This window comes from Chiloscyllium punctatum, chromosome 4 (genome assembly GCF_047496795.1).
Source record: "Chiloscyllium punctatum isolate Juve2018m chromosome 4, sChiPun1.3, whole genome shotgun sequence".
In the NCBI taxonomy this organism is placed as follows: domain Eukaryota; kingdom Metazoa; phylum Chordata; class Chondrichthyes; order Orectolobiformes; family Hemiscylliidae; genus Chiloscyllium; species Chiloscyllium punctatum.
The window spans coordinates 43,360,649-43,387,679 of NC_092742.1; the positions used below are offsets into that span (position 1 = coordinate 43,360,649).

The 27,031-nt window shown below is 40.8% G+C and overlaps 1 protein-coding gene across 1 annotated transcript; it reads right to left on the reverse strand.

The window, feature by feature from the left end:
• Positions 1-731: 731 nt before the first annotated feature.
• dlk1 (delta like non-canonical Notch ligand 1) lies at positions 732-26,674 on the reverse strand. The gene is made up of 5 exons (XM_072568501.1): positions 26,323-26,674; positions 21,277-21,340; positions 10,539-10,669; positions 4,902-5,046; positions 732-2,490 (listed from the first exon to the last, which is right to left on the reverse strand). The coding sequence occupies exons 1-5, from the start codon at positions 26,405-26,407 to the stop codon at positions 1,746-1,748; spliced, it is 1,170 nt and encodes a 389-aa protein (XP_072424602.1). The 5' UTR covers positions 26,408-26,674; the 3' UTR covers positions 732-1,745.
• Between the last annotated feature and the right edge of the window lie 357 nt (positions 26,675-27,031).

Sequence of the window (27,031 nt, forward strand, 5' to 3'; positions counted from 1 at the left end):
CAGCTATGATCATTTTGAATGATGCGAACATGCTCCATAGGATAAATGGCTTATTCCTGTTCCTATGATGCTCTAGCTCTCTCAACAACAAAAAATCCACCACCTTTCTACACATCTTCATATGGAAGTGTCATATTGCACTCGATACATCAACTCAATTTTTCTTTCCACCATTGCTGCCAGAACTGCTGAGATTTTCCAGCACATCCCTTCTTTTAAGATTTTCAGCAGGTGCAGTATTTTGCTTTTATTTTTAGCGTTTTGCTCATGGTTTGCTCGTAACAGTAAAACTCCTAAAATGTGAAAACTTATGCCATCTCTTCAGCTATGAGCTGGAAGTTTAAATTTCACTTTAAAGATTGTTGGTCTCCATGAACAGGATGGAAATTATCTCATTACTATTTCACTGATCAATGGAATTGGCTGTGTATTTCTTTACAATAACCAATCATTGACTGAGTTCTCTTGATGGCTGGCACAATGTAAATACATGTCCTTCCTTTCTGACATACCACCTTTGAGGCTATTTGTGGTGATTATATGGTCTCTCATGCTTGTCTGGGATTTGAATCTATAAATCTAGAAACAATGAGTTAGTCTCTTGATACAGTCCTCACAAAAGATTTGCTGAGTAGCATATTAAGTGAACAATTAACCTTGTAAATAGATACCACTGGCTACAATTCTATTTATTCAATGCATCAGTAATTATGTATATCATATAGCAGTCAAACATAAGTGTCTATTTGGTCAATTGCTCTTAAATGAATTTTTTTATGTATTTATGATGGGAAATGAACATTGTATCAACAGCGTGAGATTACTACAGCAAAATTTTCCATTTGTAGATGAGTTTACTAAGCTTTTGAATAATTTAATGTAAAATTTCTCATTTCTCATAAAATGTAAAAGTCGACCTGAAGATTTTTCATCTAAAGTGTAAACAAACACAATTTTTCATACACTTCGTTTAAAAGTCAATCTTGTTTTCAGGGATCAAACATCAAAAGTTTCAGAAATAAAGAATAATCCTGTAAATGCTAATGATTTGAATTTATTATAAATGTGAAATTCTATTGAAAATGAGCACTGGTAAAAAATGCTACAACATATTTTAATTGTTGTTTTTAATTCTTTCAAATGATTAAATTGACCGTATTTATGACTACATTTGTGAATGACAAATGTAAATGTGATTATAAATACTTATCGGTAGTTAATGTATAGCATGCTGTTAAGAAATCCTGTTATAAAATCAATAAATATTAGATTGATATCAGGAATTCTTTAGTGTTGTTGATTTTTACTTTATTCCATTATGGCAACATAAACCATAAACCATATAAAAATTAACTCCGTGAGAATGGCCTACAAAATTGAACTTTTAGACACAGTAGTTAAATCTATTGAAGCAGAATATATAAATCATGAATTCAGACAAAAGTAGGATTTTTCTATGCCTTGTTCTAGCAGATTGTGCACAATTAAAGGAGCATTTAACTCATTGCTATCCCATTCTGCAGGTTACAGTGTTGTGGTAATTTAAAAATACCATCATAATGTATAAGTTCCCACTTGGTCAAGTTACAATTCACATAAATTCATGTATATGTTTCTAAACATAACAATTATCAAAAACATTCAAACAATAATTATTACAAAATGCTGGAATATGCACTAATAATTCTAAATATATTGTTAAATAATTCAATATAATATGGGCAAATTGATTTACAAACAAACATTCAAATAGATGTATAGTTTTTTCCATAGTTTGTCAATTGATTCACACTTGGAAAGATAATTTTGACTGAAAGGTCTTCATCTTTATCTTGGAGACGTTTCCTCTGTTTCCAGAGGAGATGACGATACTTAACATTAGCCAGCCATATTTCACACTTGTAGAAGAAAATAATCCCTGTAGTCCCTAGGATCACAAGACATGTTAATAATCCAAGCACAGTAAAACAGATCACCTGACTACTACTGAGCAGTGAGTTGGATTTGTGAATGGTTTCTTTGACTGTGATTGTCAACATCCCATTACCTTGTTGATGCACTGATTTATGAGAGAAATGCAATGATCGTTGGAGGGGTTTGCCATGTCTCATCCAACGTGTTACTGCATGCTTAGAAACATTGTGTTTTGTGTCATGATTAAATGTTTGTGTTTGGCAAGTTTCTCCCTCATATTCAGGCAGGCAATCACAATAAAATCCTCCTCCAAGATGGTCATGGCAAGTGCCTCCATTTTGACATGGATGGCTAAGGCAAGATGTGACTGAATAATCACAGAATTTGCCAGTGAATCCATTAGGGCAAGTACAGCTGAATCCAGAAAACTGATCTGTGCAGGTTCCATTGTTGGCACAAGGGTTTGGGTGACAGTTATCGATGCTTATCTCACAGAAGTCACCAGTAAAACCAGGCAAACAAAAGCAATAAGTCTTGTTATCATCAAAACAGCTTCCTCCATTCTGACAAAGCGGCCTGTAATCAAATAAGTAAGTAATAGATGTTGAATTGATTCATCTGTAATGTATCAATAACCTTGAAACTATCATACCAGCTTTTTTGGAATCCAATGTTAGCATGAAATGGCAATGTCTGCTATTTTTACTTCCTTGAGTAATGGGCATTGTTCCCATTAACACAATTAAGAGATTTTTTTTGGTCTCATTCCTGGGAAATTGGATCACCTGCACACTCTTAAATAGAGGGAAATTATGTGGAACATGCACGTCTCAAACTGAGCCTTTTCTTTGTCCATTAATTTAAAGTTTTCTTTTCTTCATAGATCACTCTGGCTCCCTGTGATCATGGCTTTCTCTATACCTTGTTTCAAAGTATTAAGGGCATCAATGCCATCCAACTGTTCCAGGCACAGAGAAAGGAAAATGGGCCCTAGTATTACAAGAAGTGATGCTACAACCTCTCTCAGCCTGTTACAACAATGCCAGTCTTTTTTATTCACTCATGGGACATGGACATTGCTGACTGGCCAGCATTTATTGCCCACTTCTAGTTGCCCATGAGAAGGTATTAGTGAGCTGTCTTCTTCAATAGCAATCCACATGCTGTAGGTTCATCCACAATGTCCTAGAGAGGAATTCAAGCAACAGTTAAGGAACACTGACATATTTCCAAGTCAGGATGGTGAGTGGCTTGGAAGGGAATATGCAGGCGGTGATGTTCCCATGTATCTGCTGCCCTTGACCTTCTAGATGGAAGGGATCATGAGGATCTTTGGTGAATTGTTTAGTGTATCTTGGTAGATAACACACTGCTTCTACTGAGCATCAATGGTGGAGTGAATGGATGCTTGTGAATGTGGTTCAATCAAGTGGGCTGCGTTGTCCTGGATAGGGTCAACTTTCTTGAGTGTTGTTGAAGCTGCACCCATCCAGGCTAGTGGGGAGTATTCCATCCCATCCCTGACTCGTGGGAGTGGATTTGGGCCATTGTATATGCTTTTCCAATTAACTATGGGTTTTAATGGACTGCATAACTTCCAACTACCATATACAGTACAACTCTGTTGCCACAAGTAAGGTTGTTCTGGACTTCTCACTGGAAAGTATTCATAGTAAATAAGAAACCTGCACAGTTATGATAAAAATACAGATATACATAAATTTAAACCTGTAAAATAACATCCATAAACACATGTGCATTAGTGAACAGTTAAATAGTAGAATTGTGATTAGATATTATTTGTAGTTTTGAGTTAGTCCTGCAAAGTCCTTGATAGATATGCACTAATAATTATCAATATTTGTTAAATAATTCAATATAAGCAAAATAATTTATAAACAAACATTCAAGTAGATGTCGTGTTTGTTCTGTAGTTTTTCAAATGATTCACACTTGGAAATATAATTTTGACTGAAAGGCTTTCATTTTTATCTTGGAGATGCTTCTCTGTTTCCAGAGGTGAAGGTGAAACTTAGCATTTTCCAGCCATATTTTACACTTCGATAAGAAGGTGGCGAACATAGGATGTGTGAAAAGCAAGGCATGATACAGATTTATGTCACCATTAAGAGTATTGTAGACAATATGCAAAATCTGTCCTGTCAGCAGGTTACAGTCGCTCACAGCTGTCCTGATCATTGGATGAAAATTCTCTGGGGAACCCAATATCAGGACAACTTAAAGGCAGCCATCAACTCTAAAGGACTGCAAAACTTGTCAAGCTAAATGGCCTAAAATGTAAGTGACCTTTGAGGCACAAACTGCAAACCTGATTTAAGTAGGGATTGGATAGAGTTTGAAAGTATATGGAGAAAGCAAGTGAAATTAGATACATTTTTGCAAATGAAGAACTAGCTTTACCACAAGTACTACAGGCTGAAAGACCTCTTTCTTTGTTCCAATTTATTCGATCATTGAATATTATTCTATTATACGGATCTGCCAACGAGATTTTTAAACCACTTGCTGTTCAATGAACTCCAGTTAAACAGTAACCTTTTGCAGCTTTAGACTTATTATTCAATATGACTTATTCAGAAATGCAATAAAGCAGTTAGATGAATTCTAGAACAGTATAATGCAGTTTATCTGTCACTGACATGAATGCATATGCATTAGGATGAATCTAAATTTAGTATTTTGGAGCTTAGGGCTCTCTTCGGCATGTGGACATGATAGAAATCAAAATGAGGAAATTAAAGTGGTGACACGTTTAAATTAAAGGATAAATTTAGGATTGAATAGAGGAAGAAACGAAAATTGCTTGGTATTATTTATGGATCATTTGACTGCTACAGTGGAGGGCACTGAAGTCATTCTGAATGGATGAGGTCAGATGAGCCAAAAATAGTTCACTCCTAATATCTGTTTTAGAAACTTAGCAAGCTGCGTGAAATCCTGTCGTACAGATAGCATGCATCCCGTACCGTTTGTTGTGGCAGGACCCCTTCCGAAATTGACAATGGGTTCCTATAAACTCCTGTCCACAGATACATATGAAGCCACCATCTTCGCTCTCTATACATGGAGAATTATTAGCACAGGGCTGCACAGGTGAGCAGCTGTTGGAGGCTGTAATGAAAAATAATGCAGTTAATTAAAATTAAGGATGCAATTTCTTCTGCCTGTTTGTGGCAAGAAAGGTAGAAAAGGTGGACCAATAGTTGGGAAAACTATTGGGGCAAGCAATGGTTTCATGGTATTATTGCTAAGCTATTAATACAAGAACTCAGGTAACCTTCTGGGCTCCTGGGTTTAAATCCTGCCATGGACTGAATTCAATAAAAATCTAGAGTTAAGAATTTAGTCGTGAAACCGTTGTCAATTGTTGGGAAAATCCCATCTGGTTCATTAATGCCCTTTAGGGAAGGAAATCTGCTGTCCTTACCTGGTCTATATGAAACTCCAGACTCATAACAATGTGGTTGCCTTTCAACTGCCCTCTGGGTAATTAGCGATGGCCAACAAATGCTGGCCTAGCCAATGATGCCACATCCTGTGAATGAATATATAAAGAAAGAATTTGCCTTGGAGAGATACTTGCCACTCACTCACCACCTCAGCTATTGAGTGCTGGGGAAGAAAGTACATTTCTTGAATTGCCTGTAATTAAGTCCCTTAAAGGGCCTCAAATTGCCAGTGTCTTGTCCACCTGCCTTCCCAGCAGGCACAGAAATTGACTGGTTTACTGGAAACCAGGATGACCTGCCTGCTAGATTGAGGTTGCAAGTGGAAGGCCTTTGAATCCATCCCTTGCCCCAATGACCATAAGGCCATAAGGCATAGGAGCAGAAATTAGGCCATTCAACCCATCGAATCTGCTCCATTATTCAATCATGGCTAATAGGTTTCTCAACCCCATTCTCCTGCTTTCTCCCCGTAACCCTTGATCCCCTTGGTACTAAAGAACCTATCTATCTCAGTCTTAGAACATAGAACAATACAGTGCAAAACAGGCCCTTCGACCCTCAATGTTCTGCCAATCTGTGAACTATTCTCAGCTCGTCTCCCCACACTAATCCCATTATCATCCATGTGCTTATCCAAGGATTGTTTAAATCTCCCTAATGTGGCTGAGTTAGCTACATTGGTATTGAGGGCATTCCATGGCCTTGTCACTCTCTGAGTAAAGAACCTCCCTCTGACATCTGTCTTAAATCTATTACCCCTCAATTTGTAGTCCCCTCATAGAAGCTGATGTCATCATCCTAGGAAAAAGACTTTCAATGTCTACCCTATCTAATCCTCTGATCATTTTGTATGTCTATATCAAATCCTCTCTTAGCCTTTTCCTTTCCAATGAAAACTGACCCAAGTCTCTCAACCTTTCCTCATAAAACCTTCCCTCCAGACCAGGCAGCATCCTGGTAAATCTCCTCTGCACCTTTTCCAATACTTCCACATCCTTCCCGAAATATGGCGACCAGAACTGTACACAATATTCCAAGTGCGGCTGCACTAGTGTTTTGTATAGTTGCAGCATGATATTAAATATATTCTTCATATATATTCTTAAATATATTCGATGATGGGGCCTCCACAGCCTTCAGTGGCAATAAATTCCCAACTTCCCATGTGACTCCCACTATGTGAGAAGTGAGAAAAAAGACTTATCTTCTCATTGAGTCCCCTGGTTAGGATGTGGAAGCTATTTGGCAAGGTGGGGTTCCACTGTCAAGACCTGTGATTGGCTGAGAAGCTCACTAGTCAGTTCTTAGCAAAGTGACTGGAGCTGGATTTGATGTGCTTACTCAGTGATAGGGGCTGTGAGCCAGCTGCCACTGAACGTGCCAACACCCACGGTTAGATTATAAATTAGAGAGTCAGGGCCAGAGAAACCACATATGAATAAAGATACATTATTGAAGAAAGTGTTTAATTTTTAATTCAAATTATTTCATTTGAAGTATAACTTAAAATGTAATTTATGTACCAAATTATACATAGATATATTTAAGAACAGCAGAATTCTAATACAATGCCTTGTTTATATTCCCTGAGCATGTTCTTAGTAATCATCATCTTGATTGCCTTAATGTTGAAAGGAATGCAATATTTTTTGAAATGAATTCATTGCATTTTTAAATAACCTTTTTGTAAGTTCTAACTTGAAATCTTCAAAAGAATCTATCCAACAGCAAGAATTAGCCATGAAAACAATTAGACTTTTTTTGCCTAGTGGTCTGAATTCTTATCCTGATGGTGGGTTAACAGAGGTGCAGGAATACCACCCATCCTTTATTCTTTGATAGGATATGAGCATCACTGGCAAGGCCACAATTTGTTGCCCATTTTTAGTTTCCCTTGAACTGAAAAGCTTGCTAGACCATTTCAGAGGGCAGTTAAGAGTCAACCAAATTGTTATGGGTCTGAAGTGAGATGCAGGCCAGTCTGAGTAAAGTGGTCCTTCTCCAAAGGACATTCGTGAGCCAGATGAGTTTTTACAATGATCAATTATGGCTTCAAGGCTACCATGTCTGAGACTAGCTTTACGTATTTCAGAAATATTAATTGAATCTATGTTCCACAACTCTCAGGCTGGCATTTGAACCCTTGTCCACGATACATTAGCCTGAGTTTCTGGATTACTAATTCAGTGACATTGCCACTACACTACTATCACCTCCTATTTAATCATAAAGCTCCTACCCGTACAACCCCACCACCCCAACCCACCCCTCTAAAAACCCAATGTTTCCTCTAAACTATGCTATCACAGCTGCCGACTGGTGTGCAACATATTGACTTCTAGTTCTCGAAATGACTGCCACATATGGACCTCAGAAAAATTAGAAGGAGCATTGCCCTGCCCTGGGATATTTCCCATGCACATTGAATTTGTAAGCTCAAGTCAGAATATTGTTTATCCTGCTGCAGTTGGACATGGACAGCTTCAGTATCTGAGGTGTCACAAATGTTGGTGAACTTTGTACAGTTATCTTATGAAAGAGGAAATGTCATTGATGAAAGGACTGATGATGGCTGGACTTCAAACACTCCCCTGAGGAACTCCAGACATGATGGGCTCAGACTGAGATGACTGACCTCTAACAATCACAATCACCTTATTTTCTGATCGGCATGACTCCAACCAGCGGCTTGCCTTGATTCACATTAACTCCATTCTCGTTAGGGCTTCTTGATGGCAATTTCAGTCAACTGCTGCCTTGATGTTTAGAGAAGTTATTCTGACCTCACCTCACCAAGAGTTCAGCTCTTTTGTCCATGTTTGAACTAAGAATATTATAAGGTAAGGAGCTAGATTCCTCTATGTGTCACTTGATTGTACTGTCAAAGGCAACTTCCATCACTTTATTTGAACATAAACTGATAGAGCAACAACTGGCTAGGTCGAATTTGTTATGCTTTTTGTCAGCTTATATTGTTAATGACAGGAATGGAGCTGAAAGAATAGGTTTCTAGATCCAGCTGGTGTGTACCCGAGAAACTGAGGGAAATTGGTGAGAATGTAATGGAGACACAAGCCAAAGCTTACTGCACTAAAATCTTTCAGAACAACATTTATCCCAAAGGCTGTTATGACATGGGGTAAACCCCCCCCCCCCCCCCTTGCTAATTTAAACCAGCAACACAGAAAAGATTTATCCCATGTGGTAATCTGTTAAAATTTGAGAGGCCAAGAACTATCCAAAAAGTCACTATTTAAAGTTCAAAAATATTTAAGAACTTTATTCTTTAAGTCTAACATAGAATATTAACTAACAACTATTTATAACTCCTTTCTCTAACCTATCTTTTACCCTCCCCACTACAATACTAGCTCGATAAAACCCCCCGATTAGGATTTTCCAAAAAGTTCAAATTTCAAAATCAGCGGGCTGTCAAATCTTCTCTTTGTATCGTCCTCTGTTTTCATTGCTTCTTAGGGATTTCTGTTTTATAGGTCATTGACAGATAAAGGTACCTTTCAGAGAGTTATTCTCTGGATAGTCTGTACATGTCGGTGGCTTAGCAATTCTCCTCCAACTGTTCAATTTTTTTTTCAGTTTCATACCCCAAAACATCAGTCCGTTTTGTTGGTGTTAATATTGTCATAAATTCAAACTTGATTGAAGTTTGGTATTTTGGGCCATAATTTAAATTGATTGGCCGTATTTGAATTTGTTTTTGTTTCATAGCAACTCAGCCAGTGCTGGTTCTGCTGAACCAAAAGTTACATTGTAAATTCATCCAGCACTCTGTGTGCTTTTATAAGTCCTTGCTGGCTTTCAATTTCCTTAAAAGTAGGCGGCATGGTGGCACAGTGGTTAGCACTGCTGCCTCACAGCGCCAGAGACCTGGGTTCAATTCCTGACTCAGGCGACTGACTGTGTGGAGTTTGCACATTCTCCCCGTGTCTGCGTGGGTTTCCTCCAGGTGCTCCGGTTTCCTCCCACAGTCCAAAGATGTGCAGGTCAGGTGAATTGGCCATGCTAAATTGCCCATAGTGTTAGGTAAAGGGGCAAATGTAGGGGAATGGGTGGGTTGCGCTTCGGCGGGTTGGTGTGGACTTGTTGGGCTGAAGGGCCTGTTTCCACACTGTAAGTAATCTAATTTAATCTACAGTACCCCTTACACCTTCATAACAGGCCTGAAGGATGGAAAGTTACATCTCGAAGGAGTTAGATAAATAATTATAGATACTTAAACTTCATGGGCCAAAGATTCACAGACTCTTTTAAGGGAACTGATGTGTATATATTATTATAGTGTTTCCATTTACCTTATAATTCTTGACCTTGCTCCAAATTACATAGATTGGGATCATGTACGTTCTAGGGGTAATTGACCCAAGTGTGTAGAAGCACTCAACGTGCCTGTCTAACAAGGCTACAGAAAGAAGAAGGAGCATCCAAGGCTTTAAGCAACCTTAAGACTAAGCAACAAAAACACAATTTTATTTCTTGCAGGAGCTATCTAGATAATAGCTTTAAGCATTCAATTACTATTCACTGATTTGGAGATGGTTAAAGAGAAAGAAGTTTCAAAGTACAAATAATCATGAAAGGATAAATAATTGAAAGATGTTTTCACTGGTTGGTAAATTGGAAAATGAAGCATAAATACAGCATTATAATTAGAATAACAAAAGGAGAATACAAAATTTTTCACACAGTTATTAGAATAATTTACTATAAGTGACTATTGGGGTAGGAAACAATATTGTTATTTAAAACAATTGGGAAAGAAAAATGTGAAATGGTTACAGGAGGTGGTAGAAAAATGATACTTAAGATGGAACAGCTCTATTCAAGACATTCAGGTTTTTTCTCTAACTTGTAAATTACCATAAAATGTTAACCATATGGAACAAAAATACTTGAACACAAAAAAATGAAGTTCATATAAAATCAACTCTTTTTAAAAGGGAATATTTCTAGATAGGTTCCCATCTTCAAAATGAAAAAAAATCACCTAAAAGTAAATTTACTGATGAATATTCAAATCCAAGTTTTGATCAGGCTCAAAAATAATTCTAGGTATTTTCCAGTTGCTTTTAATTTATATCGAGGATTTTACAGCTTTCCTTTTGTATTTGCAGAACACAGCATGCATCAACAAACCTGTGTCACAGAGGCTGCCTGTCCAGCCTTCCTCACATGCACATTCCCAAGGCTTCGTGCAGTCTCCATGTAAACAGCCAGGAAAAGGAATGCACTGATCGCATAGCTCTCCCTGCCAGCCAGACTTACACCTGTAACAGAGAAACAGCTTTGAGGTTCTAGGCAAAGTGTCACTAATAGTATGTGGCTAAGAACCAGGTTGAACTCACTCCACGGAGGCCAGTATCTCATGACCAAGTCACCTTTTATTTACATGTGCACAGTATATGACACTGACCCAGCTAGCGCAGAGTCAGCTCCTAGGGTGAACAAAACCCTGACACTCCTGTTTATATCTGTCAACCAGGATTCCCTAATTGGACCAGGTTAACAGCCCAAATCAGAGAACTCATATTCTATGATGTCGACCTGGTTGACCTTGTTACAATCACTTCACAGGTTTGCAACTTCTGTCCTTTGGTTCCATTTATCAATACAAGCAACAAAGATTAAACAGTACTGAATTCATTTGAAATAATTCTGGAGAAATAATTGCTCTAACATTTGTCCTGTGCCTTTGTTTTTCATTTTCAAGTACTATTTCTATTTTTGCTCTGTTTTAGTTTAGTTTATCTGTGTTATCTTCGCCTGCTTCTCTTCTGCTTTAAACATCATAAATGAATATGCCTAAAGATGGCATAACCATACTTTATAGGCATAAATGTTTTTTGCAAGGTATCTATACAAAGGTGAAATTTTCAAAGTAATTAAAGTGTGAGTAGTGAAAATGGATTTAGGAAGTCTTGCATGAAGTATTAATGGTGAGGAGTTCAAACTTTGGGTAGTTTTGATATGTAATTGAAGGGTTTTCTTCTCCATTTCCCCAGATATCTTGATGCCCCATTCCCATGTGAGGACAGTCGGTGAATCTCTGCCAATGTTGTCCAATCATTACCTTTAGGTAAATGAATTTGTTTCTCTCCTCCTCCCTCCTTCACAACAGTAAAGGGCTTACTTTTCTTCTCATGACATAATGTGAGAAAATACTACCAACACCTCCTTAAATTCCATTTTAAAAAAAGAAACATTCTGCTTCATTTTGACGCCTTTGTATTATCTGTGCCTCATCACACATTAATCCCTGTGAGTCTGGCCATATGAAATTCTTTGCAGAGCAAAACAAGAAATAATAATGTATTCTATTTATTGTGATTCAATTGAATAAGATTAAAATAACAAGTGGAAAACTGAACGAGCAAAATGAACACAATGACTCAAAGCAGTACAGAGGTGTGGTCAAGAATTGTAAATAATCCTACAGCAGCATGATAATTAAATCATTTGTTCACAATCATGAAGCACCTTGTAATTTTGTGCACATTTGTATGAATCTGCTAACAGAGGAGAAAACCAGATGCAAGATGCTTTAAAATCCCCATTGGTTAAAAAAAAAGAGAAATAAAAATAGATAACTGAAATGTTAAAATCGAAATTCTTAAAAGACAAAAAGGACAGTTATTAAAAATGGAAACAAGGCAAAACATTAATTACTGAAGACAAAAGAATGTAAAATAAGAATATTTCTGCACTACTGCTTAAAGAATCCTGGTAAAATGGGAAAATGTCTGAACAATCGTCTGGCTATAAGCCCAAAATTATTCATGTAAAATAAAAACACATAAAAACTTAACACAATTAAATGAAATTCTGCTACTTTAATTGAGGAATTATTTGTTTAAAATATATGCTTGTAAAAAAACACTCACTAAATTTAAAGCAGTGTTTAAGATAAATAATTTAAACATTTGCACAATTACAGGAAACCAAAGACTTTAGATGCTGGTACAGCTTAGATGAAGAGATTTATTTTAATTGGTCAATTGGTTAAATGTAGTAATTGACAAGATAACTAGTTTTAAAGTTAAAATTGCAATGTCCTTTGTTTATTGTTGACTTCATGGGGTAACTCGCTTCACCGAAGGACAAAACTATGTGAGCGATGCTTTCAAATACAGGTTGTTCTGCTATAATGTGCCAACTGTATTCCTCTGCAACCTTGCGCCATAGAAAATCATGCTATGAAAACCATTATAGAAAATCTAGCTGTAGAAGATCGATAATAGAAAATCTCTATACTTGTTCAGCAGAGATTTTGCGTCATCCAAACAACATCCATAATTCATCAATCACATTATAGCCAATTCGTGCTAACAAAACACACGTTATAGTAGAATGATCTGTATAAAGAATCCTCCTTATGTTGAAAATGTGGCCACATCCCACACCAGGAACCTTGCACAATTTTTTATGCACTTTTCTAGAGCCCTGCCATTTTAGACTTAGAGAGGGATGTCCATACAGTTAGATTTCCAAAAAGAAATTCGAGAAATGACTAGTGTATAAGGTAAGAGTTTGTATAAATTTATCCACCATGGCTCACCCTTTAAAACTTGAGGTCACTGTTTAAAAGGAAGGATTGCTCATTTAAGACAGAAATGAGGATATTTGTTTTTTCTCAGAGAAGGTAGTGAGTCTTTTGAATGCTCTTCCTTGGAACACAGTGGAAGACAAAATCTTTGAATATTTTTAAGGCAGAGGTAAAGTCTGGAGTTGTGGGTCCTGAGGTGATTTGACAGCCCAATGCTGGTTCTGCACACCATCTCACAGGTGGGGGAGGTGATTCAAACATTGAAAATAGAATACAGTACAGCACATAAACAGGTCGTTGGTCCATCAAATCTGTGCCGACCATGATGCCATTCTAAATTAATCCCACCTCCCTGCACATGATATGTTTCCTTCTATTCCCTGTCTTTTCATGCGCTTGTCTATGCGCCTCTTAAACACTGTTATCCTATCTGCAAATGACACCTCCCCGGCATATTCCAGCTCCTATCACTCTTAGTGTAAACAACTTTCCTCACACATCTCCTTTAAACTGTCTCATTCCCATCTTAAACCTATACCCTCGAGTATTTGACATTTTTACTCCGACTTGCCACCCAATCCTTGCCTCTCATTATTTTACTTTTCCCTCAGCCCTCAACACTCTAGTGAACACATCCACACTTGTCCAAACTCTCCTGAGAGCTAATACACTCCAATCCAGGCAATATCCCGGTAAGTCTCTTTTGCAACCTCTCCAAAGCCCCCACATCATTCCCATAGTGCAGCAACCAGAATTGCACACAATACTCCAAATGTGGCCCAACTAAAATTTATACAGCTACACCAAGACTTGCCAACTTTATTCTCAATGCCCTGATTGATGAAGGCAAGGATGCCATTTGCCTTCTTTACCAACTTGTCCACTTTGTTTCCACTTTCAGAAACCTGTGGATTTACACCCCAAGATCTCTCTGCATATTCCTCTGTAGATTCTAAGAGTGCTGCCTTTTACTGTATATTTTCTTCTTGCATTTGGCTTCCCAAAGTGTAAAGAGGAATTGGTTGGATACCCATGATTTTACATGCTCCTTCCCAATGTTTGCACTTTGGCCTCCTTCTGGGTCACTCATTGGAGGCAGCTTAGATTTTGCAGCTGTGGTTATAATGACACTTAATCAGGCAGACGTTGATGGAGAGTAGCAATAAATGTACAAATGTGAGTTTCTATTTACAATGAGGTAGCACCTGTGGCACCTTTGTTCCCTTGGAAGCTGAACGTCTTTATTTCACTCCCATTATGTGCCTGTGAAGGGCTATTTGTGGCTTGCAGCGAATTATCTGGTCCACAGCTGGAGGGGTGGTGAAAGATCTTGGCAGTGGTAAGTATTCTGCCATTGGGGAAAGCAAAATAGCACACTGGAATAATATTGCATATAATGAGGTAAACAGTGGAGAACTGTGTGAGATTGCTAAAACCTGCAGAAAAAAGCCTTCCCTTGAAACTCTGCAAATTTGACAGCCAATGTTTGGTAAATTGTAGCCTGTTAACTCTGTTTCTCTCTGAATAGATACTGCCTGACCTATTAAGTTTTTCAGCACTTGCTATTTACTTTTGTGAACTGAAACTATGATCTAACGTAGTGCTGCGTGCATCTATTAGACTATCAGAAAACTTCAGAACTATGGTGCATGACTCACTGGTAGGGAAAATTGAAGCAAATTTGAAGAAAGATTATCTGCTGAAACAAATGGTCAATAAGGATTTGAGCATTGACAACAGTCAATTATGTTGTTGTACAACTTCTGGAATGGAAAGCCGCATCACCTCGTGGAGAATACTCTCCACTTGTCTGGATGAGTGCAGCTTCAAAAACCCTCAGAAAGCTCAATGCCATCCAGGACTAAACAGTGCAATTGATAGAGAACCCATTCATCACCTTAGATACTTACTGCCATCAGCATTGGTGTACTGTAGCTGTAGCCACTGTATGTACCATCTACAAGCTGTACTGTAATGACTTACCACAGCTTCTTCAATAGCACCTTCCAATCCCACAACCACTGCTGCCCCAGAGGAACAGACTATGGGCACATGCAAGTTATTCTCCAAGTTACATACCATGCTGTCTTGAACGTAAGAAACTGGAGCAGGAGTGGGCTGCAGAGCCCATCAAAACCTCTCCACCATTGAGGAAGAGATCGCCAAGTCCTAGAATCCAAAAGTCCATCAATCTCAACCTTGAACATATCGAACAAGCACCTACCCACAGTCCTCTGGGATAAAGAATTCCAAAGATTCACAGCCCCCAGTGAATAAATTCCTCATCCCATCTAAAATGATCTAATGTTTAGGAGACTCTGCCCTCCTAGTTTTAGACTGTCTAGCCAGGAGAATCCATGAGCTGAATTTTACACTAGAAGTGATAGATCTGTCCTTTCATGTAAACATCTGAGGCAGATTTACCTCTGTTTGGCCAAATTGCCCTGAGCCAGTAAACAGCTGAATACTTTTTAAACTTGTTATAAGAGGGGCTTCTGTCCCACATTGGGACCTAGTCCCATCTCAGAGAGCTCCCAGCCCGTAAAGGGGGAGTGGCAATAGACCTGTCCCACTGCACCAATGGGGACAGTTGGGACAGGTCCATTGGCTGGGATTCCTGTGAGGTTGAGAGGAAGGCACTCAGTATTGCAGCCAGGATTTCAGATGAGGCTGTGGTGTTACCAGATGACAGACCCTCGTGATGAGTGGGCTGTGGAATGGGGCATAGTTAAAAGAAGGAAATTGGAGCATAGTTCACACCTTGGGGTGGGGTTTTCTGGTGGGCACAGACTGCTTTCAAGGTGACAGGCTCCCCATCAGCCTGGTACCAATTTTGGAGCTCTATGCCAAATTTGGAAACAACATTAGCCATGAAGTTAATAACAACCGAGCTATATATTGACTAAATGATTTAACTTCCTAAGCTGGACAATTGTGTTAAGAAACAGTGATGTTTTTTCAAAAAGAAGTCATGATTATTAGACTAAATTTTAAGACTTTTGTCCTGCACCTCCATATTTGATTGAAACTTTTCCTTTTTATTTTGTGTTATATTTTACTAAATATCGTAGGTTTTTTAAAATCTGGCAGTGTGGTGACTGGACATTGGGTCTCTTCTGCCTCAGGTAACGCAGCTGAAGTGATGGACCGAGAACATTAAGTAGCCAATGATTGGCTCCAGGAGCCTCAATTGGTCATGTTGCAGCTGTACAGGCATTGGTTGGGCCACTGTTAGAATATTGCATGCAATTCTGGTCTCCATTGGAAAGATGTTGTGAAACTTAAAAGGGTTCAGAAAAGATTTACAAGGATGTTGCCAGGGTTGGAGGATTTGAGCTATAGGGAGAGGCTGAACAGGCTGGGGCTGTTTTCACTGGAGCATCGGAGGCCGAGGGGTGACCTTATAGAGGTTTACAAAATGATGAGGGGCATGGATAGGATAAATAGTTGTTTTTTTTCCCTGGGGTCGGGGAGTCCAGAACTAGGGGGCATAGGTTTAGGGTGAGAGGGGAAACATATAAAAGAGACCTAAGGGACAACTTTTTCACGCAGAGGGTGGTAGTACGTGTATGGAGTGAGCTGCCAGAGGATGTGGTGGAGGCTAGTACAATTGCAACATTTAAGAGGCATTTGAATGGGTATATGAATAGGAAGGGTTTGGAGGGATATGGGCCAGGTGCTGGCAGGTGGGGCTAGATTGGGTTGGGATATCTGGTCCGCATGGACAGGTTGGACCGAAGGGTCTGTTTCCATGCTGTACACTTCTATGACTCTATGTCACTGACCTCACATTGAAGTTTACAATACCCCTCCCATTGCCTGAACTCTGTAACATTTGACATCTGGTGTGAAAAATTCAGCTCAGACCCTACTATCTCAGCTCCCTCAGAATTCTTTATATCTCACTTAGATCTAAACTTGAGACAGTATGGGCCCAATTTCTCAGCTTCTAATCATAGGACAATCTACTCATCTAAGGAATCAATCTAGTCAAAATATACTGCACCTTCTCCAAGCAAAATATATCCTTTAGTAAAGAAATGAAAACACCTCACAGTGTTCCAAGTGTTGTCCCCTCGAAGCCTAGTACAATTCTAACAAGATTTTTCCACACTTGTACTGCAATCTCCACAACATTTCATTTGCTTTTCTAACCGCTTGCTAACTTCTTATGATCTTGTACAAGGAAATATATTTTCACTCACTCACCACTGCTGGATTAAATTCCTGGAATTCCCTACGCAACAGCACTATGGGTGTACTTTCACAACATGGCCTGCAGCAGTTCAAGAAAGCTGCTCACCATACCTTCTCAAAGGCAATTAGGGACTGGCCCAATTCAGTAATGATGCCATGAACATCTGAAAATACTGACGAATATCAGCCACCACCAAGTGACAATAGCTATGTGTTAAATTCCCCGCATTGACGACAGATCCATTCCGCAAAAAGCAAGATAATTTTTGAATTTCACATTCTCTAGAGTTGGGATATTATCAGAATTACATCTGAAAGAATGTCTGGAGCAGGGTTTCTTAATCATTTTGCCTCTGAAACCTCCTGCTGATGTTATAAAAATTCAATGGATGCCCTGTAATGCAAGAAGTGTTTGTAATGCATAAAAATGAATTATACTGTTAATCAAATAATTAACATAGATATGGTAAGCTCAACAACCTCTTTCTAGATTCTATAATTCTATTGAAAGTTGATACTTCATCCTTCAAACTGTTCTCCCAGAAGAAAGAATCTTTCAGGACTACATTTAGGAATATCACACATGAGTCCATTTAATAAAGAGCTGTAGAAAAATACAGGCGCCCCACTGTAAAAGAGAAACATGTGACCAAAAACATGATATTGACATTGTTTAATGGCAGGTCTGAAATAATATCTGCAGCAGCATTACATCTAAATGACCGATTGCATTTAAACTAAAACAATTCATGTAAAAATGTGATTAACACTGGTACATTAAGATTAGAAAATGCATAATGTGGAGGATCAACTGATATGCTGCATCATCATGCAACCATACTCAGCACATGTATGCAACCAAATTTTTAATATTCACAACTGCACTGGAATCAAAATATTAAATTAATATGATAGTCATGACTCTTAATAGTATTTTGTTATTAAAGATATGGCAAGCAAGCAACTTTAGTTAAGAAATACTCTCATTTTTTGTAAATTCAACTGCATCAGTTATTAAGGTAAACCAAGGATGTGACAAGTAGAGACAGCAACGCAGAAGTAAGATTGACAATTTTAGGAGAAGATTTGCTTCTTTAAAGCAACAAAATTATACTTAACGCTTTTAGCCTGTCATTTATTTATCCAGGAATCAACACCTAAAAAATCAATAAATGCAAATCCCTTATTTCAGATGTACAATATCTGTGTGTCATTTGCATCTTCAAAGGGACATCAGCAGAGTATATTCTAAGGTCTATCAAGCTGTCCCCATAAAATCAATATCCTTAGCATTGCAATCCTAGTTAAAGCCAGGCACCCCACTACTGATTTACACATGCTGATTGGCCAACAATATTCATAGACATTAGATTAGATTCCCTACAGTATGGAAACAGGCCCTTTGGCCCAACAAGTCCACAGTGACCCTCCAAAAAATAACCCACCCAGACCCATTCCCTTACCCTGTATTTACCCCTGGCTAATGCACCCACCATTATGGACAATTTATCATGGCCAATTCACCTGACCTGCACATCTTTGGACTGTGGGAAGAAACTGAAGCACCCAAAGGAAGCCCACACAAACATGGGGAGACATACAGACTGTCGCCCGAGATAGGAATCAAACTCAGGTCCCTGGCGCTGCGAGGCAGTAGTGCTAACCACTGAGCCACAGTGCCACCCTACTTTTGTTTTAGGCTACTGTGCAGAATTAAAATTAAATACCTTGTAGAAATATTCACAAAAAGAATAATTGCATGTGTCAGTGTAAGGTGCTTGGTGATTTGCTTTGACTATGTTTGACACAATCAGAAATAATCACTTTGCTTAAAAAGGAAATTCGCTACTTTCCAAAATGGACCTCTGTGTTCTCTTGAGGGGCATCACCATTAAAAATGGCGAGCATGATGCATAAATCTATTCTTTAGCACAGACGTCAGTTTTCAGCTTTCCCTTCTGGAGCCTTCACCAGGCCCCTCCCAACCCATGAGGGTGGAACTCAGCTCTTAAATACAAAGTCTTTTCAGCATCACCTTCTCTCATTCCACAATGGAGATGTTCTTCTTGAGCCTTGAAAGATTTGCATTTCTAACTCTGACTCTTCCCACATGGTATTTATTAAAACCATTTATAGAGCTGTAGAGACATATAGAATGGAAACAGACCATTCAGCCCAATTCGTCCATACCGACTAGGTTTCCTGAACTGAACTAGTCAAATTTCCCTACATTTAGCATATATCCCTCTAAACCTTTCCTATCCATGTACCTGTCCAAATGTCTTTTAAATGTTATAATTGTGCTCACCTGTATCACTTCTGGAAGCTCATTCCATATGTGCACCACACTCTGTGTGAAAAAATAGCCCCTCAGGATTCTTTTAAATCTTTCCACTCTCACCTTAAACCTTTGCCCTCTAGTTTCGGACCGCCTACCCTTGGAATAAGACATTGGACAATCATCTTCTCCATATCCCTCATGATTTTATAAATCTTGATAAGGTCACCCCTCAGCCTCCTGTGCTCCACAGAAAAAGTCCTAGTCTATCCACCCTCTTCTTAAAATTCAAACCTTCCACATTTTTATGTTTTTCTGTAATTAGACATTCAGGGAACTACTGTTCAATAAAGATTAAAAACAGGAAAATTGTCTTGACTTGCTAGGTGGGTGTGACAGAGTTTTTTCAAGGATTCTTCCATTTAGAAGCTACACCTTTAACCAAGGGTCAGGGGAGGTGTTGGGTGGGGAGATGGTAGCTTTAGAAACTCCAGAAAAATGATGACTGGCAAAAAAAAAGCCTGAGAATTGAGTCTTTGGTCAATCAAAATAACATAAAATTGAAAAGTAATTGACTTTAATTTAGTAAAAAAAAAATCATGAATAATGTGCAACTCCAGTTGGCCATATCAACTGGAACCATGCTCAATACTCTTGGGATGACAAATCCAAACCTCAATATGATTTAACTTAGATGCCATCGGAATACATGCTAGAACATCAGACAGGAAAAACAAATGAAGGAAGGTATTGAGTCTTAGCAGCTGAAGGCAATATACTAATGGTGAAGTGATTAAAATTAATGATGGAGGTCAGAACTGGAGGAGTACAGGTATCTTGGTGGGTTTAGACAGTCATGCTATGGAGTGTGTTGTAAACATGGATGATCATTTTAAAATCAGGGAACTGGTTAAGCTGGAGGCAGTGTAGGCAAGCACATAGTAGGGTTTTGTGCAGTTATAAAAATAGAGTAATTGGAAGCTCATCTTGGAGTGAAGTATGACACCAAAGTTGTAAACAATTTGGTTCAGCCTCAGACAGTTGACTGGGAGTGGGATGGAACCAGTCAAAGCCATAGCGTCATAAAGTCATAGGAGGGTATGTAATGGAGATGATGGGATTGTTCTCAGTAGACAAGGTTCAGAGGAGATTTGATAAGTGTCTTGATGAGTTTGGTTAGCTCAATGGAGTAGATAGCTGGTTTGCAATTGCAGAGTGACACCAACAACATGGGTTCAATTTCCACACTAGCTGAGGTTACCGTGAAGGCCATCCTTCTCAACCTCTTCCTAGCCTGAGGTGTGGTTACCCTTCGGTGAAACCACCACCAGTCATATCTCTCGAATGAGAGAGCAGCCCTACGATCCAGCAGGACTACAATGACTTTATTTACAGGGGTCCAGAAAGAGTAGTTAGAAACTGTTCTTCCCATTGCAGAACAGTCAAGGACCTAGATTAAAAGTGATTCGCCAAGAGACCAGGGAACATAAATAAGACCTTTTTTATGTAACAGATAATTATGATCTACAGTGCATTGCCTTACAGTTTGGCAAATTCAAATGATGTGAATTGACTTGGTTAAGCCCCCGAAGGGAAAAACAACAGCACTATGAGCAAGGAGTGAAAATAGCTATAATGTTTTTGTAGAGAGCCAATATGGATTCCACAGGTCAAACAGCCTTCGTCTGTGCTATAATCATTCCTAAATTCAATGTTAACACTTAACTAGTCCATTGCTGGACAGTTTAGTCAAATGACATTAGTCATTTGTAATTAAAAACAAACAAAATTATCTTCTTCACAAATCTAGATCTTAAATAATATTCCCCAAGTTAAATAAATAGTTGAGTTTGTACCTGCATTCACCAGTAGTTTCACAGAATCCATTTACTGAATGACAGCCACGTTTGCATTCAATTCCTACAGGTACAGAAGAAAAATGTAAATTACTGATTGCCCAACTAATTAGCAGAGTAACCATCCCTAGAAAACATTTATAAGTATTACTTCTGCAGTTTCCAATGTATTATTTAACTCCATTGTGTATCTATTAGTATTTACAATGGATATTTAATATTATAGATAGCAAAGGTTTAATTACTCCTCACACACTCCTTGGACCTGGAGGGTATGATTAGACTGGTTACCCAGCAATCTTTAATTTCAAGTTAATTTTATATTTAAATCCACAGAGTGTAATTCAAAGAATGGACTGAATTAATAATGGGATTGTTCGGCACTGGAGATCTGATGTTCTGCTAATCAAGTTTAAAGAAATTTAAATATGAATAAAAGCAGTGGAATGTTAATTAATCGTCTGTATTTGGTATTCCACTGAGCCTTCAGATTCTTCAAGAACAGAAATAAAAGTCCATGAAAAGTTTTAAGAACACATTTTAACTTGTAGATGAGAAATTCCAACAACTTCCCAGAATTGCACAAGCACGTGAAAAGGTGAATATATATTTCTATTTTAGTCATGGTATTAGCAGGAATGACATAGTGGGAAGGATGTGGGAAGGAGAATGTTAGCACTGTAGAAGTTTACTATAATTTTTACAATAAATTTAAATATATGTCATGGTACAATAAAATAAAAGAGGTCCAGGAAAACAAGGAGAATTGTAGGTTTATTAGTAACTAAGATTGCAGTCAGTCTTCGTTCTGTAGTAGAGTCAACCACCTGTGAATGCCAGTGCAGCAATGTATCTAATTACACATGCTTGCCTGAGAGACTACTGGTGAAATGTGCACGGGGGCTATGAACCTTTAACAACAGTCAACTGTCTGCATCAGAGTACCAGTTGAATTCAAGATCATTACTCTCCTCAACATTTATGTCTTAGAAACCCAAAACAGCTTGTGTGGCATTTAGATTAGATTCCCCACAGTATAGAAACAGGATCTTCCAGGACCTGATCCATTTCTGTCGACGGGCTGGTCTACCTAGCGCCTTCCTGTCTCTCGACCAGGAGAAGGCGTTTGACAGGGTCGATCACGAGTACCTGCTCGGGACTCTGCGGGCATTCGGGTTCGGGACGCAGTTCGTCGCCCGGATCCGACTTTTGTACGCCGCCGCAGAGTGCCTGGTTAAAGTTAACGGGTCCCTGACGGCGCCCCTTCGCTTCAGGAGAGGAGTGCGTCAAGGCTGCCCCCTGTCCGGCCAGCTGTATTCCCTGTGCGTGGAGCCTTTCCTGCGCCTCTTGCGGAGGAGGTTGTCGGGGCTGGTTCTGTGCGGCGCGGGCACGGGGGTGGTCCTCTCGGCCTACGCCGACGACGTGCTCCTCACTTTCACCGACCCGGCTGACCTGGGGAGGATGCGCGAGTGCCAGGCAGTGTACTCAGCAGCGTCTTCCGCCAGGATCAACTGGGCCAAATGTTCCGGACTACTGGTCGGTCTGTGGCGGGTGGACTCTCTGCCGGAGGAGTTACAGGGGTTCAGCTGGAGTACCACCCATCTCCTCTACTTGGGGGTCTACCTCAGCCAGGCTGAGGAATCCTGGCCGGCCAACTGGCAGGAGCTGGAGGCCAAAGTCTCGGCTCGCCTAGGCCGCTGGACAGGACTGCTCCGAGTGCTATCTTACAGGAGTCGAGTGCTGGTCATAAACCAGCTGGTGGCCGCCATGTTGTGGTACCGGCTGGTCACTTTGGTCCCTCCTCCTGGCTTTGTCGCTGACATCCAGAGAACTTTGGTCGACTTCTTCTGGGACAAAAAGATGCACTGGGTCGCCGCGCAGGTTCTGAGTCTCCCTATTGAGGAGGGCGACCAGTCGCTGGTGTGCATCCGCACCCAGGTCACAACGTTCCGCCTTCAGACCTTGCGGCGATACCTTTACGTCGAGCCTCCTCTTAGATGGTGCACCCTGGCGACGTTTTTTTTCCGCCAGGTGCGTAGCCTCAATTACGACACACAGCTCCTGTTCGTTGACCGTGAAGGTTTGGAGGTCGCCCTCAAGACGCTGCGAGTCTTTTACCAGGGCCTGATCACTGTCTGGAACATGGTCGAATCGTGTCGCGCCTACCCTCTGGCAGGAGTAGCAGCTGTCATCAGGGAGCCGTTGCTCAGGAATCCGCACCTCCGTACTCGCGGGTTCGAGTGGCTGTCGGAGGGGAGGGCAGGGCTGTGCTCAGACCCGACATAGTACACCAGTTGGAGGACGCTCAGATGTGCGGTGGGATCCTGTCTGTGCTCACCCCAGCCCGGACGGAATTTCACATTGGCCCCAAGGTCCCATACTTCCCGCGGGAGCCTGTGCCCCACAACCTGAGCCGCGTCTGGAATTTTAATTTTGTCCCTTTTAAGGATGTAAAAAGGCGGTCCCTGTATAGACTGCTGCTGCACACCGTCCACCTCTTCTCCCTCATCCACCGTCCGGACACGCCTTGGCGTGCCCATTTGCCACTGGGGCGTGGGGATCCCCAGTGGTGGGCTCTCTCTGCGGGAGTCCTCCCCCTTTCTCTTGGGGATCTGGGGTGGAGGGTGCTGCACACAGCAGTCCCCTGCAACCGCAGATTGCGGTTGTTCACGGACTCCCAGCCCAATTGCTTGTTCTGTGGAGTCCGTGGACCATGTATATATTGGGTGTGGGTGTTTGCACTCCCTCTTTGATTTTCTTAAAAACCTCCTCCTCTGCTTTTGGTTGCACTTCAGTCCCACGCTCCTGAGCTTCGGGCACCCGGTACGGAGGAGGGAGGGCAGGTCTGAAGACCTCCTCGTGGGTCTGCTCCTGGGCCTGGCCAAACTGGCCATCAACAGGTCCAGGCAGCGGGCCGTGGAGGGGGTCGTTAGGGCCGACTGCCTGCCCCTCTTCCGGGGTTACGTTAGAGCCCGGGTGTCCTTGGAGAAGGAGCACACGGTGTCCACCAACACCCTGGAGTTGTTCAGGGAGAGGTGGGCGCCGCAGGGAGTGGAGTGCATTATTTAGTCCCTGCCCTCCCCTTCACTGTTTGATCACACAGCATTGCCCTTTTTAATGCACTGCTTGTCACTGGCCACTTGGGTGTTTTCCTAAATTCCTGGTGGTGGAAATTGAGTAAAGATTCCTGCACCTTCTGTCTTTCACTGTGTCTCACACCTGCACACACACACCATGGGTGCTGGGGAAAAAATAAGCACTGCCGCAGTTAGGCGGTAGTGTGGGGGGAAAGAAGAAGAAAAAAGAATAAAAGAACAAAAAAAAGAAAAAATAGAAAGAGGACCTTCAGCCCAGCAAGTCCACATTCTTCTCCACACTAACCAAATAAAGCAGCATTGTTTGCTGAGATGACTCCTTGGTTTCCCCAGTACTTCGATAACAATCTTATTGCTTCCACTGCAACACCAGGGTCCTTCTGTTATATAATCTCATCTGCCTTTGAACCTTCCCCGTTCTTTGTCATTTCGACTTTCCCGTTTCTGTTGGTTAAAATTAGTCATAATTCTAACTTTCTCCAGTTTCAAAGATACGGAGTATTCACAGCACTCGCTGTTTTTATTTCAGATTTCCGGCACCCTTAGCTTTGAAGCTCATTGTGCGTGTGTGCTGTACAGAAAGCTCTACATAATCACACCTAGAGCCTGGTTATTAATAATTACTGTTACCAAATAAATGCTGTAACATTTCCCTTTCAATACCAGAAATGGATTTTACGACGTTGATATCAGAAGTGTGACAAGACCTTCGTTATACATGTTTTATGACAGAGAACGATGTGATTCCAGTACCAAAATAAAATGTATGACAGACAGGCAGTATCGGTGGGTTTGTTAAAACTACGAACGTCAGCTGTTAAGTTTCCGTCATCAAAACTGTTGAGGAAAGATGACCATAAACACAAGGGAAAAAGTACAAAGTCAAACAAGACGGTGAACATTTGAAGCGTTTTAATACTGACAATAAAAATAACACATTGTGTATCCTTGCAATGGTGTAACTGCGGCAAGGCGTCAGCACTTTCACTTCCAAAGACACAAGGTGGCAGGTTATCATCTCTCACTGGAGCTGAACAACATCTCACCATTGCTAAGTATAATGCATGTCCATCTCCCACCCACCCTCCATTTCTACATTTCAAAGGGTTGTTTAAAAATGGTTTCTACTCCCGGCTAACACCTCCTCCAACTTTCTACAATGCCATATTGCTGTGTTTTTCTACAGAAAGGGGTAGATGTCTACTCATTCAATCTGAGGGACAGTGGATCCGCTCTTGGAACTTCATTGCATTCTGGACTCCCACATTAAAAATGCAAGGAGCGTCATTTGAACCATAATTCTTAAAGAAACGTTAATTTCATTGGATGTGCCACCACCAGGAATGAATGTCATATATATATATATATATATTATCTGGCCAGACAGCGGATGAATTCACTTATTAAGGCTTGGGCTGGTTTTGCTTTAGCTGTTCGAGTGAGATGATGAAATCTCCCAAAGTGTCACTTACCTCATTCTTCATTTTGAATCCCAAAAGAAGACAGTTCTGAACGCGCAGGTCTAAGAGGTACACTGCATGTGTTCGTAAATACGAGATCTGTTTTACAGTATCATTTACATTGTAAATTCACCCTTTCTAAAGGAAGCGTGTTTAACCTATATAGTACCGCCACAGGTCTGAGCAGAAAAGGTCTTGGAAGAATATTTGAAAAAGAAGTGTGATGAGCTTTAACATCCAGCCTTTGATATTAACAGACGGAGTTAGTTTAATATGATTCCGATCTGTGAAAATCAATTTATTTCTAAAAAGTTCGTTTGATCCGAGTAAGCCCCAGATGCAGAAATGCAGGTTTCCCATTGCGGAGAGAGCGGCTCACACTGTCGCCAGTGTCCGTGGGTCACCAATCTGACTGGGGCGGTTATTGTAACGGTTCTCAATCGGAGCCTGACGTGACACGGGACATAGCGTCAAATAAAGTCTCAATTTACCTTGAGCGAAGGCGCCGGCCATGAGGATCAGAATGCAGCAAGCTAACACCGAGACAGCACGGTGGGGATCCACGGCCGTCTTCATACTGAAAGCGTCCACTCATCAGAAGACCTGTACAGCACTTAGGAAAGAATCAGATCCGAATGAATTAGCAGCAGTTTCCCCACAGAGCGGCCAAAGCTCTTGCACTGAGAGGCTTCCCTGATAGGAGTTACACCGCCTCCTGGCGGTCACCAAGTTCGAGCTGAACAAGCCCGTTCTCGGTACAGAGGTGGGCAGCCACAGAGAGACACTCAGGGCGGGAGAGGGAGCAGAGTGTCCGCCGGCCTCTGGGGGGTGCTGCAGGGGGGATGCTGAGCACCACTCCCTGGGCGGCTTCAGCCCCCTCACAGTCACCGCCGGGGTCATGGCTTCAGCCGGCAGCTGCTGTGGGCTGACCTGCGGTGTTAGAGATCCCCGGAGTGAGCTCCAGCACACGGTCCCAGCGCCAGAGGCAGCACCAACTGGCTAAAGCTTCAGGCCAAGTGGAGCCAAGGGCAAGGTGGCATGCCCAGCAAAGAGCACTCCAGCTTCTTAAAGGAGGCTTCCGAGGAGAAAGCCGCGCTCCCTTTTGACGTTTATATACCACAGAGAATCTCACAGAGTACAAGGAGGCCATTCCTGATGAAGGGCTCCTGGCCGAAATGTTGATTTTCTTGCCCCTCGGAC